The sequence below is a fragment of the Gymnogyps californianus genome, chromosome 10 (genome assembly GCF_018139145.2).
Source record: "Gymnogyps californianus isolate 813 chromosome 10, ASM1813914v2, whole genome shotgun sequence".
NCBI lineage: Eukaryota > Metazoa > Chordata > Aves > Accipitriformes > Cathartidae > Gymnogyps > Gymnogyps californianus.
In genome coordinates this window covers 18,116,477-18,137,033 of record NC_059480.1, presented here as the reverse complement: position 1 = coordinate 18,137,033, position 20,557 = coordinate 18,116,477, and the positions used below count along the sequence as shown (strand labels likewise).

General features: G+C 39.1%; 1 protein-coding gene across 4 annotated transcripts in view; it reads right to left on the bottom strand.

Moving 5' to 3' along the window:
- Positions 1–20,557, bottom strand: part of ARMC9 (armadillo repeat containing 9) — a 71,640-nt gene extending 51,083 nt beyond the window's left edge. For all 4 annotated transcript variants that reach the window (XR_007767025.1, XM_050902649.1, XM_050902650.1 and 1 more), the window contains exons 1-9: positions 20,498–20,557; positions 20,301–20,388; positions 18,444–18,569; positions 17,711–17,881; positions 16,539–16,694; positions 13,719–13,811; positions 12,426–12,450; positions 5,707–5,864; positions 3,734–3,832 (exon numbers count right to left, since the gene is read on the bottom strand). Coding sequence is in view for 3 of the 4 variants with exons in the window: in XM_050902649.1 (XP_050758606.1) it covers positions 3,734–3,832; positions 5,707–5,864; positions 12,426–12,450; positions 13,719–13,811; positions 16,539–16,694; positions 17,711–17,881; positions 18,444–18,569; positions 20,301–20,351 (879 nt within the window). In the remaining variant the exon portion in view is untranslated. The remainder of the gene's footprint in view (positions 1–3,733; positions 3,833–5,706; positions 5,865–12,425; positions 12,451–13,718; positions 13,812–16,538; positions 16,695–17,710; positions 17,882–18,443; positions 18,570–20,300; positions 20,389–20,497) is intronic.

Here is a 20,557-nt window from a genome sequence, read left to right as displayed (position 1 = left end):
GTGAGATAGGGTCAAATCCTGAATACTCAAGGCAAAGTGGGGAAAAAAAACCCCAAACCACCATTATTTAATGCCTGCCAAAACTCTTCAGACATTGACTTTTTTTTTTTTTTAAACATCTCACTTATCTTGCCTACACAGTGACCTAATGGTAAGGATGAGCAAAGGAGCTGCCCCCCTGCTAGTCTCTTCCCTCTGCAATTATACAGCTGACTGCCCCTTACAGCAGAAGGAGTTTTGTGAAATGGAGTAGCTGAGAAGACCACACTCTAGGGTCTCTAATTAGTTATGAGCAAAAAGTGAAGGGACCTTCCAACACAAATCCAGCACAGATGCTTCAAACTCATGCTACTACTTAGTCTGGGTCACGATGCCTCCAGCTTTATTCCAAAACTTATGTGAAAATCTGAAACCACTTAAGGATAGAACAATAACATCTAAGTGTATAACAATGAGGTATTTGGAATCCTTGAAGAAAAAGTAATGCGATGCCTTAGTGGCCTAGTGGCAAACAGTCAGAATTTGGTTTTTAGTCCATCTCATCTGGCTTCCTGGATCAACAGAGTCAGGGAGTGGTTAGAAGCATTTTGGGATGATGAGCAAGGAGTCTCATTTTTCTTCTCAGAAGATGGACTATATATAATTTTTCTTCTTACACTTATTTGTGTTTCTACATGTTTGCGATTCATGTATAAAAACTGAACTCTCTACATGGGAAATAAACAAGAAAATATGATCAATCAAGTGTGGACAAAAGGTTAAGATGAGGAAACCTGGTTATGATGCAGTGAAGGTCTACAAGCAAAGACTATGATTAGCCCTCCAAAACTTGGTGAATGCCTCAGACAGCCTGAGTGTGTGGGTCTGCTTATAGAAACAACATTAGATTTCAACCACAGTAGCTACTATAACCTCACTGTCAAGGAGTGACCTAAACCAGTGGAGAAACCCTTAATCTAAACAGTCTCAGTGCTATAGCTGTCCTGGTCCTTCACTAGAGAACTTTGCTGGCACAGCAACTACCTCAAATAGCGTGGGTAAAGGAGCCATAAAGTCACACAGAAATAGTTATGCTAGTAAAGCGTAGTATATTTACTATGCTAGTAAAGCTAGTATAAAAATAGATACAACACTGTGCCAGAACACAGCTTTACTCAGCTTAACCTGGCTAATTTGGGACAGAAGGGAGGCAAAATTTACTTCCAGGAGGGAGAAAATCCACCACCACCAAATCCTCTTTCTCTGACCTATCTACATAGCTGGAGACCATGCTAAAGTGGCCATAGTGGCATAAGTATAGTGGCAAAGGTGCTTCCAGAGCAGAAATGCTTTTAGGGACACTTTTAGAGAAGCAGCAGTAAATAAACATGATGCATAAGATCAACAATCATTTCACAGTTGAGCATCTTTTAGTAGAAGGAAACGGAGGAAGTATGGCTGCAAGAGACTTTGAGCGGTCACCTAATCTGTCCTGGAGGAGCAGCCAAGCATCAACCATTCCTCATAAATGGTAACTGTTTGTCTACCTTGTTCTTAAAAACCTTCAGTGACAGAGATTCTGGCTGAAATACTGTGCTTATACACTGCTGCCTACTCCCTTCTTCAATGATCACTTACTGTTCTTAAAACTCTTAAAAATCTTTTTTTCATAGAGAAGGAAGCAGATGCCTATACCTAAAGGCTAAACCGTACAAGGACAGATATTTATGCTAAAATAGCATATGTGATAGGGCTACAGAAAGACATAATGCAGTCTAGCAATAATCCACCCAGCTTTTTATCCGTGAAGACACAGCTTCAGCCACTTCTGCACTCTCTGCAGACCGGATAAAGAAACAAATCAGCACCTTGCATAAGGATGACACTCTTCCCTCTGCCCCCTTCCCAAAAAGGTTCAAGAGATCAGAGGATCAACTTATCATAGAAAGAAAAGAAATAATAAGAGTGAAACCCTGGGCAAATGGAGCACCTTGAAAGCACAGGAGAAAAAGAGAAGACTTGATGCAAGCAGAGAGGACAAAGAGATAGAAGAAGGCATGTGACTGTACAGAATGGATGATCTCAGTACAGGGAAGGGGAGCTGGAAGACACACACAACCCCAACATCAGATGGCAAAAATGCAGAAGACTACTGGGGTACATAAAGCATTGTCTCGGAAAGCTATTGGCAGAGAAAGAGGGAAGACCCCTGAAAATTGTTGGTTAGAAGAAAGATGGGGGGGTGTACATTATGGGGTGGGAGGTGGCATAACCACGCACCAGGGACATGGTGTAAATCTGAGGGGAGAGGAGTTAGCCCATAATGTTGAGGTAGCAGACAAACAAAGATCCTGATTCCTTCCTGAAACCCTGAAACATGCAGCCTGCAAAAGCTGCTAAAAGAGCACCTCCTAAATACATGGCAAATCAGAGAAAGGAGTTCTGACCATTAGCAGGGAAGTGAGGGCATTTAAAACAGCTTGAAGAGCAATGAAGAATAATATTTATCTCTGAAAATATTAGCACATAGAAAAGAAAAGGAACATTTTTATTATCTCCTCATCTCTCTGTTACAGATTTTCAAGAGGAACAAAATGTACCCATAGCGTCATTGTTATTAAAAACCTTGGCTAGAATAAGGAGCAAGAATCTTATTTTCTTCTGCTTTTCCTTTGACACTTCACAAAGCTCTCCTACTACAAAGTTGAGTATACATGAACGTCTGCCATGGCAAAAACAATAAGCACAGTTCATGACTTTGGCTTGTCTTTGTAAAGCAGTGGCAGACAATATTTTAATACTAAAATGTTTTAATGCAGTTTTAATGTTAATGCTTATTTGAAAAATTTGAACAAGCTAGGTATTAAAAAAGGTTGTACCACCGAACAGCTCTTAAACTATCATTAAGTCATTTAAAATTTCACACCCCCAGGCACAGTTTCACAGACACTAGAAACTATCCTAAGCTGGTTCTGCTGCTGGAAAAAAAAAGCTCCCTCTCCATTTAGGCACTAGAGATTGAGCAGAACATTAATGGACACAAGCAGCTAGGTATACTGCAGCCATCTGAAAAGGAACAAGAGGCTGGTGAAGTGGGAAGAAAAAAACCCTAGGGATCCTCAGCTGCTTATCAATAAGATCAAAGATCCTTAGCTATGGGGTTAAAGCCCATCATGTAAATCAACAAGGTGGCTTAGGTGTATCATCTAACTGCCCATCTAACAACTAGCTCTTACAAAAAAGGGAAGTCCTCCCTTTCTCCTCTTTTCCCTATTTGTTCTTATGATCCTGTCTGATGCTCCTTTAGCTGGCTAAGCCAATTCACTCTAGGGTTACAGAAGCATCACTGACAGCAGAAAGGAACAGAGCATGTGTCCAGAGCTGAGCAACACCACCACCTCTTTTTAGCTAAATTAAATTGGCTAAGATGTGCCATCAAATCACACTCAGGACATTAGTTTTAGGGTTTTGTGGGTTTTGTTTTTTTTAAACATTCAGTTAGCATTTTAACAGATACACAGCTTACTGTTATCATAACAACAGAATTAATCATACTTATGTAGCTATGACTGCGTAACCATGTCATTCACCAGCATTTGAGATGAACAAAACCTTATGTATTGCCATGTTCTTACACAAGCTTGGGCACATTATGTTTTGTCTTTACTATTTCACATTCATTGTTCAATATACAGCTTAAGTGGTAATGTCTTTTGAGATAGTTACTGTAAAAAACCCAAACATTAATACTTACAGTTCCAGGCCTTGTGAAGTCAATACTATGTGCTACACTTTGTCTCATCTGATTGCTAAACAAGCGAACACAAACACTTTGAAGATACTCTGGTGTGATCTAAAAATTAGGAAACAAAGAACAGGATTATATAAAACTTACACTTTCTACCAAACAAGTGTTTCTATACTAAATGTTGTTTTTTCTTTTTTTTTTTTAAGAGGGCAAGAAATCACACACCTGAGACTCATCGATGCAAGCACAAGGTATATACCGCAACTACAGTTCTGTTCAGAAATTAAGAAAACTGTAAACTCTCTTCATCTGGGAATAGTCATGCTATTCACAAGACTAATGCTAAACACTTTCAGAGAGTCTAGAAGAAAAACAGAATTTGTCACACCTAGGTTTCCATACAGATTTTCCTCAATCAAAAGGTAAGTTGTCCAACAGTAATTATGAAGCAGTTTTGTGCTTTAGACTTAAATAATGATATGCTGATATGTTGTCTAGCTAAAGAGCAGAACTTACACAACTGTCTTGTACAGCAGAGAGAATAAATATGAATTACACAGTACAGCACTTTGTGTTTCAATGCTTCTCAGTGGGTTTAGGTTTTTTGTTTTGGGAAATCTACACCACAATAGAACTGCTTAATTTCAGAACAGTTATTAGCTTCCCCAGGACAGAGGTGAGAGGACTGAGATTATAGAAACGCGAATGGGGACACTTCTGATATTCTCAGACCTATAGTGAGACAACAAAACCCTTCAAATTCAGAATACAGTAACTTCACCATTTTATTCAGTACCCAACTCCACTTTGGATTCAGAAATGACAGAAACCAAGACTCACAACAAAAGAGCACCCTCAGCTGGACACACTTGGGAAGGATCAAATGACTGCCCAGCACAAGGCTTACAAAGGAAATTAAACAAGCATCCGCAACAAAAGATAACCAGTGCCTGGTTCCTCCACCACAGAAGGTAAGAGTGTATCACCTTGCAGAGCACTGAAGTGTGAAATGGAGGCAGCGAATGAAAGATTTGTGTTTCTTATTGTTATCGAAGCTCATGTGAGCAGATACATTTCCTAATCTGCTGTAAAGCAAAATCCACGCCTACAGGCAAATTCTTCCCTGCAGTAATGATGTGAGCAGACAGTGATCCCAGATGCAGAGTAACAAACTACAAGATGTTCACGCTGATGACAGGAGGAAGGTACATACTGACTTTTTAGCAGGCAGCACAGAACTCCTAGGTCATTCTCCCTGCTAACTATTCACAGCTCCTTTAAAAGCATCTAGAGGTCACTAACATCTGCCATAAGAATAATCTTCAGTTTATACAGAAGTTATAGCACTGAGGCATGCTCGCACAAAAGATGAAGCATAAAATCATCTTTGTATAAAAAATACCCATAAGAAAGTTGTACCTTCTCCAGTCACATACATGTGGCCCATTTCACACAGTGAATAACTCATTCACTCCTACCCCAGTTCCCTTTACCAATTAAATTAACAAATTCAGCTTAGCAGAACAGAGAGCAAAACTTTTCCTCACCAAAATTTTGGATGAGAAGATTGTTTCCACCACAGTGTAACTTAAAACAGACCTGGCAGCAGTTTTAAATGTACAACAACCTCTGATGGGCTGGATTGCAGTCAGTAATCACAGAAATGGCCTCTAATCACTGCTCATGCCAAAGCTCAAAAGGGGACTCTCACAAGAGATCTGAGATGTCTTGTGAGACGGTGATAGTTTCTTCAAGATTTCTGAGAAAGCACAATTCAACCCATCTTCTGCACTACCTTTATCCTAGTACACAGGGACAATGGAAGAATCTCTCATCCAAAGTGCTGTGTTTCATTAGTAAAGAGACACAGTACTTACAGAAATGCTCATAACTATGAAGCTTAATTCACATTTTAGTGGCATTCTCTCTCCATTTTCTGGGGGGTGGGGAAGCAAGTACACATCTGAGTCATCTCTTACCATCTTGCCATTGACTGTGGCCTCCAAGGAATCCACCAGCTCTGCAGTGACTCCAATGAGATTATGGTAATCCGCCTGCATTTTGTTAAATCGTTTCAGGTAGGTCATGGTCCTGTGCTCGGATTCCACTAACTGCTGATGAAGATGTTGCAACATTTCTGTCAGGAGAATAATAAAAAAGAAATAACATCACCTTTTCAACTGAAAGGACAAAAGAACCCACAAGCATTTTTAGTGCTCGGGACAACTTCAACTGCTGCTGTGGAATTAGTTTTATCCAAGGGGTGGAATTTCACTGCAAGGATAATTCCACACTACTAGTGTGATTTCATTTCATCGCAACAGCTACAAGTATTTATTCTGCCTTAATTGCCCAAAGAAACAATTTCTTCACAGTTACAGCAGCAATACAACCATTAGACAGTAAACATCACTGAATACATTTGTGAGGAAGATACTGTTTTAAAGGTCTGTTAATACAAGAAGTTCCATGCTGTCAGAGACAAAACCAGGCTGGGGGCATCGAATCAGAAGACTATATGACAAAATGCAGCTCAGACTTGGTTAACTGAACTTGCTATCTGCAGATGAGATTCATGCACTATCTTCTACATTCACTAAAGTAACAGTGGGTAAAAAAAATCATCACATCGAGCAACTGGAAAGGTCAAGCAGCCACTTCAAAGATAAAACAACAAAACAGGAGAATGACAGTACCCAGAGATTCATGCCAGCGTTTGTTAGATTACACTGTGAGGCTGTGTGTTTTCTCCAGTTAGTTTATAGAAATAGACCACTGATATTTAGGTTACGTAGCGCTTTGCTTATTTTAAAGTAAATACTAAGTCTTCTATCTTTTAAGGAAAATGGTACAACTCACAGAGGAAAAAAAAAAAACCCAACAAAAAAAAAATTCAAGTTATCCAGTTCCTCATCTGCTACTAAAATATTCACTGAATTCTTTGAAGTTCCAGGGAATTCTCTACTTCTACACAAAATTTTTCAGGTGATTCCATCATTTACTGGTTGATGGTAAGCTCTATTAGTTACTTTTAGTACCTTCAGTTTCTGAAAGTAACTCCAATTTTTCTTTTATTTCTGTCTAGATTTAAAAAAAACCAAACAACTTACATTCCTGATACATTTTGTTCGTTTGGGTTCAATTACTTTAGAGATGAAAGAAGCAAACTAAGCACCAAAATCTGTATCCTCCATCCCAGTCTCAGACCTAGCCAAATTAGCATTCTACATGGAAGTCAGGCACGGAATCTGGAGCTGTGTACCACAGTGCACATCTTCATGACTGGACAAAACTATGAAGGGAAGCACAATAATTCTATTGTTACTGCTGATGTTTATGTATTTTGCTAGAACATTATGTTTTAAATTAGTTTGCTGAGAAGCCAGTATTGCTCTAGTGTTGTGAAAATGGCATCGCGCCCATCTGCAAACAGACTGAATATTTACCATAGTACTTTCTGTTAAACAATGGGCAGAATCAGCTTGACTACAGAGTTCAGAAGGAATTCGTTTTCACAGATTTAAATATTTTTTGGGTTAGAGCATTCCAAACAGCCCAATATGACACAGTTTAGATGCAAATAGACCCAAAGGGAAGAAAAACATAGTAAGTAGCTAAGATGCAAAACTGGAAACTAGAAAAACTAGTTCCTATTCCTGGCTTTGAACAGGCTTTATTCACGATATTTGAGGAAACCATTATCCTCTTTCATGATTCACTGTCTCTTTCCATGAAGATGTAGATCGTATGTTCCTGTAACGTAGAAGTATTGGGAAACATAACTGATATAAGTAGATATCTTTGGGATCTTCATTTGGAGAATCCTACGCAGTACAAAGTTTCACCGCACAGTTATGGTCTGTGTTTAAAAAAAGCTCAGCATATAATACCTTGCAGCTATGATAAACAATCTCTGGAGGATTTAGGTGTAGTTATTAAAAAACTGTCCCTTGCCATTTGGTCCCCTCTCTCTGAACTCAGGCACGGACCTCTGCTGTCCCATGGCAGCTGGCATAGGGGTGGTGATCTTCAGCAGAGGGAACAATGGGGAGCGGAAGCGCCGTATTAGCACCACAGCTTATCTGGTAGAGCCTTCACAAGTCATCTTCTACAATGGCAATCTAGTTATATTGCAGGTAGTGATGTACTAACCATGAACAAATATCTGCCAAACAACTTCTGACAAACCACTTCAAAAAGCGATAAACACATGAACATAAGAGACGCAAAACTGCCCAAAAAATACTATTCAAATAGAACTGTTTGTAAAGCTTTCAGTACAAATGAAAAAGATCAAAGTCACTAGATAGCTCTATGAATTTAGATGTTGGAAATTGCTTTAAAAACCTGTCACAATTTAAGGATTTTAGGGTTTCTGAAATAGCCTGCTTTTATCCCATTTATATCAAAAGCAGTAGATGGCAGAACATCTTACTTTTACTTTCAGAAAATTTAGCAAAATGATCTTTTTAATGGAATCTTTTAGAGAAAATGTGCATTAAGAGACTTTAGCTATAAACTTTAGCTATAAATTTACAGTCTTAAAGCATGGAATACAGAGAAGGTACATTTTCTTACTTCTAATCTGTATTTTTTCCAAATCTACAAGTTAGGAAAAAAGACAGTTGTTTTACCCTCACAGCCTCCTCCCCTCTAAGAGTGGCTGCTTTCTGAGAACCATTCATGAATCACAGCATTCTGCACCTGCAGGATTTGTGACTGACACCTGATATCAAACTGCCAATCAAGCCACTCTAATGATATTTTTCTTATACTTTCTAGGAGGGAGCCAAAACCAGTGTGAAATAACAATAGAAGCTGTGACAAGCCACAGATCCTGTTCAAATCCAGCAAAATGCACTTGAAAAAAAAAAAAAAAAAAAAAACCAAAACACTAGAACAGCTCCCAGCAACGTTAAGTAATCTTGCCGAGAGCGTCAAACTTTTTACAATTCTTTAAGCTGTTAAAACCATCTCAACTGCAATCAATATTCATCAACTTAAAAATCAGAAGTTAAGATAGCTTCCAAAGACAACGCAAATTATTCTTCCTCGATAATAATCATTCAACTTTGATTTTATTTCTGTTCCACAGCCACCACTGCTAAACTGCTACCACAGCTTTAATATGATGCAGCTCCAAAACAAGAATATTTTTCTAAACTAATAAAGATTCTGAGAGGAACCATTGCACAAAACTAGCCACTCTTCAGCACTTTATTCCTTTGCCTAGATGAGCAAATTGGAATACATTTTTATTTAACTGTGATACAACACATTTGATTCAGAAATTTCCAGTGGATGTATCTAGAGCGTGACTTTCACTCAGAGGAAAGTTGGAAGCACCAAGTCATGAAACATAAACCTACCCATAATTTGCTTGCTTTTCATAGCCCAGTGGGGAAAATTTCCAGTGATGAAAATCCACCTTCCAAATACAGACAGCAGGAAAAACTACACAACCAAAGCTCAATGCAGCTCATGAACGCTAGTCTTGGCAATTAAGAAACGGGGTCCAATTTACCCCTTGCCTGTTAAATCCAGGGTTTATCAATTATAAACACTTGTCTTTACTGCGAAAAGGGAGTCAAAGAGAGGAATCACAAAGTCTTGACATATCTTGCTTTTTTTTTTTTCCGCTATCTTCTCACACATAAGCAATTTTACTAAAAAAGGAAAAGTATTTCATGAAAGTTCCTCTTACCGAAGGAGCAGGAAACTTTCATCATTGACATGTAGCTGACCCAAGTACAGATGGCTGTTGGAAGAGCTGGTCCTGCACTGCCCCATTTCCCCCTTGCATTCCTGCCATATCCCCATAACGAACAACAGCATTCGTGCAGAAAGATCAGGGAGCTACCAGTCCAGGTAAAAATTAATATTTAGTTGCTTGTTTAAAATGTTAAATCATTGCCATCCGAGTCAGGATTGGGGAAAAGGAAAGAGCGCCTTTCAGAGGCAGTTCACATTTATGTCACCTTGCAGCAGTGATCAAACTGCACCCATAACAGGAATCAGAGAATAACACAACACATTTGGCTTCTCTCTTTCCCTCTCCCAGACACAACTCCCAACACTGACAAATGCTTTCTACATATGATAAGCTTATGGGGGGTGGGGGGAAGCTCTGGACCTAATACCTACCAGAACCATTACTGATATGTGGAGGAAAAGAGGGGAAAATAAAGGACAGAGGACTAACCTCCTGTTTTAGGAAGATACAGCGTACAGTAAAGCTTGTGACTCTGCCAAAAGAAGATGCTGGCATTAGGCATCATCTGAACTACTGCATGTTTCTACCAGTATTCTTGCCTGCTCTCTCATGTACGTAATTGTCAAGCCTTTTTAATGTTTTGAGTCCAGTTCCTATGAGCAGCCAAGGAGTTACACATATGTACATAATTCCACAATAAGCTTTTCTCTCTAAGTGAGAGATTGGTTGTTATCCTTTACGACAAGTGCTTGCTCTCTTTGTCTCTCTAATCTCAGCCCACCCTCACATACTTTGCTAGAAGCACTGGCTCCAGCCAGGTTGAGTTCCTGCATACAATGCAGCAGAACTCTCAGCAGAGGAGCTGCAGGTCCCAAGAGCTGCTGTCAGACAGCAGGGCTCCTTAGGTGACACCGCAACCTTGCTCTTAGGAGAGGCAATAGTTGCCTTGTCTCCTTCTTGCTTACCTCATTTCCATAAAAATTACTATCCATATTCTAAACTGACATCTTTCCACCCCAATAGTTGTTCAGACTACAGCAAATCTTGACAGACAGGTAGGTCACACTTCACCTTCTCTCGTGCAGCAGCCTGACACACTTCCCCCACTCCCCCCTTCCCCAAAATGGTGGAAGAGTGGCTGTGAACTCATCCACAGATTTGTAATGAGGCAGCAAAGGGGACAGTAGCTGAACACACTTCCAAATACTTAATTCCCTCCGTTCCTCTTAGCATAGAGGATACACAGAAGGTCTGAAGCTCTCTGTGCAAGATGCCAACCATTCTGCAATTTTTCACTTTGCAGCCAAACTGAAAACATATGGGACAGCTGTAAGTTAAGCACAACTGCCACACAGATAGCTTTGAAAGTCATACAGGTATTAAAGTTTCTTAGCAAATGGGTAAAAAGCCAGACTGTAGCAGGTTAATCAGGCAAGGTAAACACACTAAACTCTCCAGGACACCCTCAAGAGCATATGTACCACCCAACCCAAACTTGAAGTGCTTCAATATGTCAGACTAACGACTGGCAGCTATTTACAAAAGGCTGTTTTCAGGACTCTTTGCCATACTGCTTTTCATTCATGTGTTGCCTATTAATTTTCTTTGCATTTCTCCTTCACTGATAAAGTAAACATTCTCCAACAGCAAGTATGTACTGTGGATCCCATGTGATCTGAGCAGCATACTGCAAAAATAACCTCTCAGATCCAAAATTTTCATATGAGACAGGCCTCAAGTAACCTTTATGAAAAATCCAAACCTCCAAGGCAAGTCAAACTCCAAGGCACATAACAGATCTACAAATTAAGCCTGACCTGCATGGATTCAATACCATGACAGTCCCTGTACTTGTACAAAGCACAGAACCTGCCCAAATGAAAAATAATTAGGCCCAAAATAATTCAGGCCCAACCATGCAGTTATTTCTTTTTAATCAGAGTATGGAATTATTGCCTTCAGGAAAGTCCACCACAAGGAAAAAGAGTAACTTCTGGAAAATAAAAATCCACAGAGATCTTTCTATCATTCAGTGAAAGTCTAATGCAACACAAACACAAAATAACAAAGAAAATACCTGGAACTCACACTGGAAGATGAGCCTAACTTTCTCCTTAATTCAATCGAGAAATAGTAAATCCTCAGTGTAAAACTACAGATTAAAGTAACTCAAGGAAAAGGCATTTTAGGAACCCAGCTGGGCTCATACAAATCCCTACTGATAAAGTGAACACAGAAAGTCAAGTGAAAAAATGAATAAAAGGTAGTTGGGAACCTAAGTTCTATTTATTGAATTGATTTTTAAAAGTGGGAACCTAAGTTCTATTTATTGAACTGATTTTTAAAAGGCACATATTTCAAGTGCCATCAGCATCTAATGGGATTCAGTGCTGAAATCACTATTTTTAAGGGCCCCAAGTCGCTTACACACTTAAATGTGTATGAACAGCTTACCTAAAAATGCAACACTCCAGAGAGTCATACTTAAATTAACACATTCTTAATCAGGAGATACCAATATGTACTACTTCAGGAGTTTAAACAGGACAAGTGAATAGGAACAAAAATCAACTTTGTCTAAGATCATCAGACAGTCATCAGAATAACTGAATGAGATTTGAAAACTGGAAGATACAGATAGGCATAAGCAGGTATGGGAAAGGAATCTGAGGAAACTTACTTTCATCATAACTAAAAATGGAGAGCTGTGTAGAGTTCTCCACTTGTTTTTACCATATTTCAGGACAGAATAGACTAAAATACAAATCCTACTACTAGGACCTCTCTCATTTCTAGTACACGCCTATGCTCAACCCTACTGACCTCAAGCAGTCTAGCAATAACTATCACCAAGACAGGGGTCTGGATTTCAAAGGACTTTTTGCCATGCATCCCTAGTTTCCCCGTCATTGCAGGCGTACTTTCTGCTACCATTATAGCCCCTAATAATCTTACAGGATATCCTTACCACATCTCAGCATTTACCTTTGTCACACTGTCCATTCTCCTTCTGTTGGACGAGTAGGAGCAGTTCAGGAAAATGTGCGTCCTTTCAGTACGTGTTTGTTCCAGAGACACAGAATGAGAAATTAAACCAACTGGCAAACCTAACCAAGCCAAATATTCTTACTGTCCCAGGCAACAGCCAATGCCTGATGCTTCACAGGAGAGCAAGAATAAATGAATCGATAATAAATACATAAAAATCTCATAAGTGCACAATGTACAATGTTGCATGGAGACTTGAGACTTTTTGCTGATCTTTAAAGATACTAGATCCAGTCCTGAAGTATAAGAGATGGTAACTCCAGTCTAAATTTATTAATACCAAAATCAAAAGTCAAACCGCTGATTTTACATAAAATCAACATACAAATATGCAAGTGTTTTAGGGCAAGTGATGTTTTATACCTAAGAAATATTCAAGGCTCAATTAGGATCCAGTTCATTACTCCATAAATAGGAATAAGCAGAGAGAAAATTTTGCTCAACTGTTCTCTGCCAGACTCCCACACAAACATCTGCAACATGGGAGTGAAAGCAGTGTTTTGATCACTGCTCCCCATCCTGCCAAATGGGCAGGAATGGAACAGAAGGAATATAATTTCCAGGTCATCATTCAATACCACCATGGCAACGTGCTGCTTTAGAATAAAGTAAGATATAGCAGGAAAAGGACTTTCAACTTCTCCTGTTCAAAAAAGAAAAAAAAAAAAAGCCAGAAACAAAGACTCCAGTTCTCTCTACCTTGCCTTTAACTGTACTGACCAAAAATGGAGAAGAAAATCTGTCATATAGCTAGTTAGTTTGCAAATTAGGCCTGACAACACAGCTTAAACAATATTGTTAGAAAAACAATACAGTTTGAAGCACAAGCCATTTAGTAACACAATAATTTCTGGAACCCTTAAAAGCCCTGGAAAACTTTCAGCTAGTCCCTGAAATGGCTAATTGAAAAGACTAACAGCTTTACAAATGCTAAGAAAGAAGTCAGGTCAGGTCAGTGCCTTCGGGTATCCTGTACTTTATACATGGAAGCAAAGAATGGTCATATAATAAATATGCAAGTTCATATGCATCTATACATTGTCTTTACATAACTTTTTCAAAAGTTTTTTTGGAATGTGGAATATAAACAACATTTCCTATCATAAAAACACTGAACTGCAACGTTACTGCAATTCTGCAATAAATCTTAGCAGCATACTCTTCCAATAAATTATACTGCCTCTTTATAGTAATTCTAATTATCTTCAAAGTGTTTTCTCAAAAGGATACAAATAAAGTGAGAAGCCGAGGAGTCTGTCTGGCTTTGAGAGTCAGAGACAGGAACTTTTCCAATCTTGTCCTTAAATCCAATGTCCAAGAATCCTTGAAAAGAAAAACAAATGATGACAGTTGTTCACCAAATATGTACAACTCCGCTGAAAGTACTGTTTGGATCACAGCAACCTTCCACTAGTAAACAAGGCAGCCAGCATTGTATCGAAAACATTTTCCCTTCACTGTTACTGAAGTGAATGTGTTTGCTAGCTACCCATAAAAGTGTACAGAAGTTAGAAGAGAGTTCACTATTATTCCTAGACAAGAGTTCTAAAAACACAATGTAGCTTTATTTCAAGTGTAAAACTATCATATAGTGTTGGTGCCTTGTATGCACATGCAACAACTGCCCCTAAATTAGAAGTACCTTTAAAATATAAGCAACTTGAGAAAGAGATAAAAAGATGAATATGAATTTTAAATTTATTAAATAGAGTACAAAATGAATAATTTTCCATTGCTCAGTTTTCAAAAACTAATCATCGTAGTCATCTTTCACTCCTAACAAAATCTCGGAATTGTAAATTTTGTCAATAACTATTGCAAGCGTTGTGACATGACATCAGTGATCAGGGTACAACATTTCCAAAATAAGGATTTGGAGAAAAACAACTCACATACGAAAAATAAGCTAACATATCAGCCACTAACTAGAATGCTGTCTTCTGCCTGACATAGTGTCTCATAAGCACAAGAAAATAATAGTTAAGGAAAAAAGCCAAACTGCACCTAGGAATTCACTGAATACTCGTTTCTTCTATTTCAAATCTTCAGTTAAGCTAGTTTCTGCTTGACGAAAAGCTAGCCAACAGACGAAAAAGAAGTATCCTCCAACAAGTAGCAGGAGCTTCCTAAATTTACTGCTGTATATGCGTATGTTGCAAGCTGTTCTCGCAGCTCAGATTTGCCCTTATTTATTTCACCATGCTGGAGAGCGTACAGAATTTACTTGCTGCATTTACCCATTCAGTATCCAGACAGTGGTGCACCACAGTACGCTGTATATTACCAAAGGAACCATGTCTCCTACAGAGAGGAGTGTGTATTATTTTTCAAGATGTATTACACAGACAGGAACTCCAGCTATATAAAGCATCAGATGCCTGAGAAAAAAAAAAATGCCATAAGAACACTGCTTAGTAGACTAGTGACTCACTGCTGTTCTTTCTCAAATGTAAAACAATCTGTGTTTCAACAGTAACATGGAATGAGCTCTACAATTCCCACAAGAAAATATGAGTGACTGTGGACTAAGAGCTTGGACACTGGGTTACTATGAATAAACCTGAGGATCTCATCTTACATAAGGCATTCAAAAAAAAAAAAGCTGCTAAGTATAATTAAAAAAGAGTAGTCATATCCCATCTCTGAGGTCAACCAGTACATGTCATTATTTATAGCTAGTCCCAAAGGAAAATGGCAGTATATGCCTTTTTTTGGTGTTAAACTGGAGCTCCTAATCAGCTGGTACATCCAAAGTCAGCCCTAGGGCAAGTATCACTTAAGCTTTGATTTGATATCAAAAAGCGTGTGGCAGCAATGCAGGCTGAAGATATCTCCTCCCACCACAGTAACTGCCCGCAGCTGCTTAGATAAGCCAACACAACTATCCATGTGGTAGGATGGTGAAGCATTTCAAGCATATAACCCTGCAAAATGTCATACATATTTTACAAACAAATTTGTGTACATGTGTGTGTATGTACACGGGAGCTGTATACACACATATTCACAGGCCATAAAGCAGATCAGTTCCTTGATTCAGTCCAAGTGCAACCACATAACCAGCCATTTCCAGCATAACCAAGAAGTTAAGGCACAGTTTTGTACCGCAGGAACAAGCCATCAGCAGATGAAATGGTGGCTGTACCTTCCTCACAGGTCTTGCCACCAATACTTTGGAATGTCAGACCACAGCTCTGGACATCTCCTAACCATCTACCTGCATGGTGCCCAGAAAGCAGTCAATGTAAGGGTGTTTTATTACTCCTTCATCAATAGAATAACTGTAGATCATCATCACATTGAAAGTGCATCTGCAAATGAAATTATTTTGAAGTTCAAGCACACTAAATTTTACACTCTCTTCTCACCTTGCACATGCAAGCCTAAGAACTGAACTCTGAAACAGCCATTCAAAGGTAAAGGCTGAAACATATTTAATAAAACAATTAACCAGGAAAAATGCCTGTGGCAAGAGTCACCAAAGCACTAAGCACAGGTATGCTCTTCCAGCATTTTATTTTTTGGGGGGTGGGGGGAAGAGTCTCAAAACACAGACAACACTGACTCATCTTCTGTTACAGGAGGATTACTTATAAACTTGACTTTCTCTTTTCCACATTAAATGAAACCGCTTCAGTCTCCTTATGCCTAGGTATCATGTTTTACATCCAGCTATATATACACAGAGAGTGGGGCTGGGCAACAATCTCAAAACAAGTAAGTGGACTTGAACTACTATATAGCAATTCCCAGAAGCATGCATATTTCAGGGTTTTGTGGAAAGGAAGAAGAGGCAGCAATTTTTATTTATGGACACAAAGCTGGCATACCATTTAGGACTCGAGCAAATATAAAATATATATTTAAGATAGTACTCTGTTATTGATAGCACTCTCACAACCCTTCCTCCACCAAATATATGTTCTTATGATTGTACAGTTTCTGTTAAAGGAAACAATAAAAGCAATTACCAAACTAAACATCATTCAATATCTATCACCCCATGAGAAAAATCATCATAAATACCATCTCTGCAAAATAGACACTTACCTGGAAAAGTTCTTTAAATGAAGGATGTACCATGGGGTTTGGAACGAAAGGCAAAGCATAGAACGGAAGAAACTCCGTAGTCTGGCTCAGTGCAGCTCCTTTTGTTTCCAGGTATGCCTTAAAATGAGAAATCCTTTCCTCAAGTTCAGCTTTGTCCTAAGAAATAAAGCAGCATATTTATTTAGAAAACTACCACTCTGAATGCACTGTAAAGCTGGCAAATACAAGCAGAGACCTAAATACATTAATATCAAGTTTGAAATCCCAGAATATTTGTTACCTAAAAAGCAACATTTATTTAACTAGAGAGCATTATATCTTGTTTTCACCACTCAAAAAATAAAATTTAAACCAATGTTGTTGTTTCTGTCGTCCAGGTCCAACAAAAGAAAAGAGGGACAATTGCTTTTTGAATGTAAATTATTCCTGCCCACTTCAGGCTAGATTTCTAAAGCAGAGTGCCATTTCCACACTCAGGGCAGAGAGGAAACACCTACCTTAGACATGCTTTATTTCAGTGACAAGTGCAGAACTGTAAAATCCACTCACACAGCACCAGGAAGAGGAGCAGGCACACAGAACAGACCAAAAGCTCCTTAGAGGCTGGAAAACACACTGAAGGCATCCAAATACTCCTGTAGCAGCTGACAGGTGTAAGGCAGGAGCTATTAAGCCCTGGCTGATCTGGCTGACTCCAGGCTACTTAAATGTCTCTTCATCATAAAAGTCCCATGTAAAAGAGATTTTATTTTATGACAGCTTGGAATTATAGTTTTCAATATGATATATTGAGCTGGTCAAGATTCAGCTTTCCCATTCTATCAGAAATGTTTGTATTTCAGCACACAGCTTCAGTCCAAACTGGAAGCAAAATAAGTGTTTTAAGAATCTCCTATGGACTACAATTAGAGGTGTGAAAGTATCAGCATGCTGGTATTTTCCAAGTTAAAATACTTCAGGAGCTCCAGGATAAGGACACCTCCAACTTCCACCTCTGTACTTCACAATACAGGGGTCTGGTTGAACTAAAATGCAGACTGTGGCCCAAAAACTGGATACATATTCTGGGAATTCTTCTTACTAAACATCCCATCCTCATCCAAACTAAAGACAAATAAATGAAGTAAAACAAACAAAAACAATTTAAAGTTTGAACTGTGAACTACACTTACAGGCTTTCCCATAGAGTGTTTTAAGAGGTAGGTGGCAAAGTGTATGTGAAGATAGAACTCCAGCTTCTGAGTAGCTGGTTCATTGTCCCGAACTGAAGACGAAATATGCTCCTCCCAGAGCTGGAAGAAAACCTTCTGCTCGCCATTTTCAAATGCTGTAAGCAGATCTTTCTGCAAAGGGGAAAGGCATTCAGTGAAAAACCAAACACAGAAGAGCTACATTTTTTCAACAGCAGATTAGTGAATGAAGAGTTCAAGTGCCATCTGAACACTTTGAATTAAAAGTTTTATCTGAAATCTCTCACCATTCAGTGACCACCTAAATATTCTTTCTCCACCTATCTTTAATATCTTTGAGAGCCTGAATCAACCATCAATACAAGTCGTAAAGCCCAAATTTTCAAGCATGTCGATCTGGGGACCCACCTTTACCATAAGGGAAAAATAAATGTGTGTGAAAATCAGTCTTACCAAAGTATGGCAAGCTAAAAACCTAAAATAGCGTGAACCAAACTACTGTCTCAGGTTCAAAAGGACTGGAGTTCTGCAAAAAAAACCCAAACCAAACTTGAAGGTTCCTGCACTGGAAGAAGACTGCTAGCAGACTTCTTCAAATAATCAAGAACCTGTTCAGACAGTTCAGATAATCTCACTGCTGTAATAATTCACACAGTGGTTAGTGGCCTTTAACTGTTTTTAGTATTACTCAAAGTAAGTGTAAATGATGCATTACCTGAACAGGCAAAGCTTTTGAATCTCTTGAGGAAACACCTGCTGGTTTAGGTAGCGGCTTCCCTTTTATTTTACATTCCTTTGTAAATACTTTCACTGTTTCTTCAAATTCAGCAAAATCCAAATACTACAAGACAAAAACATACAGGAACAATATTTTTTTAGATTATTAATGCTTCAGTGAATGACCCATGAATTGCCGAAGTCCTTTAAAGTTTCTCTGTAGCACGGTCCATAAATGCCAAAGACTGCACAACAGCAAACCAGGAACTGGTACCTCGTGGTAGGAAAATATTGTCTCTCAACTAGATTTCCTCCTGCATCCTAGAGAATAGTACTAAAAACTGAGCACATCCTCTCTGAAAGAATGATGCCCCTCGATTTAGCCAGTAACTTCATTCAATCAAAGAACAAAAAGAACTAAAATCCATTAATGCTATATCTTGGTTGAAGAAACAAGTAAATAACTTCCTTACAAATAACGTTCTCAGAGGGCAGAATTCTTAAGTGTGACTCTCATCTCCACAGAAGCAGACAGCTTGAATTCTAAGCCAGGTCACTCATCTGAAGCTGTGCAAGCCAAATTAACGAACAACTAATCAAGCACTATTCTTCTGAGAAAGAGATAGACAGCCCTGCCGCTTCCTCCCACAATGTACAGTCACTATATTACATGCAACTTTCCCCTCCTCCCCCCATCTCAGGAGTCTTAGTTATTGGTTGCTGAGGCAAGACATCACATTTCGTTTTGCAAAGTTGATCTGGATTCCCAACATTGCCACAGAGAACAAGAATCATTTACTTCCTTCACTCTTAATGTAAACAGTAGTACAGTAATGATTAAGTACTTAAATCTCTTTTTAGATTTGTTTTCCGAGATCCACAAAAAGATTCAAGTTGTGTATGATTTTGCCATTTGGTAGACTCTTTAGGCAGGCAGTAACTGTCCAGACTTTCAGCAGACAGCCTGGTGAAAGCTGGGCACAGTGAGGGCTGACTGCCGCTCCTGATCACCCCTCTGTAGCACCAGCATCTGTGGAACCCTGCAATAGGTTGGGTCACACAAATACACAAGGCAGGGGGGTGAGGTTGTTGGTTTGGTGTTCTCTTAGGGCCCTAAACTAGGCTACTAACACAGTGTTGATCAAGGAATGAGGCAGCAACAAGCAGCAGAGATCACAGTTTGTGTTCTTGTTCCAAATCATAAATATCCCATTTTAGCCAATTTATCCAGAAGGCTGAAGCACAGACTACCACAGAGGCACCTGCCCTTGAAAGTTTGTCTCTCACTGTCTTTTTCACAGGACTGTTTCACACTTTAGAATATATTCCAATTACCTCTTATAGGCAATATGGATAGAGGAGAGCCTAGCTGGAAAATCCCGCTCAGGCGTTAAAATATGGCGATCAGTACTCTTAGGACTTCAGCCTGGGCTTTGTCAGCTCTAGGGTTTTTATACGCCTCTGTGATTTTATACACATATGGAATGAGGTGGCAGCTAAGCAATGTTTTAAAGATCTCACCATTATCACAGGTTGGACCTGAGCCCTAAAGCTGTCTGTGGATCTAATCAACTTAACTGTTCCTTTAATGAAAGCCTCATTTGCAATGAACAACAGATAATTCTAGATTGATTTGATGTTTGACTGCTGGCATTTAATGGACATTGTGCTCTTTGAATCTACAGAGCATGACAGGAGTCAATATGATTTCAGGGTGTAGCAAACACTTGGCCAGATAAATAACTCCAGAGTTTAGACCACAGTTAAATGCCTGGTTCTGAATACAAGCATTATGAAATTTTGCCTTGCTCATTTTGACCAAAAAAAAAGAAAAGAAAAAAAAGGGAAAACCAACCTCTCTCACTAGTCCGAGTAACTCAGCTTCATAAGCTAGAATGTCACCCATCGCTAAGCGTTACTGCTATGTCTCATCGTTGATAAACCTAGAAAATTGTAAAGAAGCGGGGTGTTAGCAGACAGCACAGGGGTTCACACAGCCCCACCACAGCCCAGCCACGCACAGCCCATTAGCTATCTCATCTCCAAACAAACCGCATGAGGAAGATATCCCCCCTCCATAAGGCATCTCCAAAGAAGTTCCGAAGCCGGTCC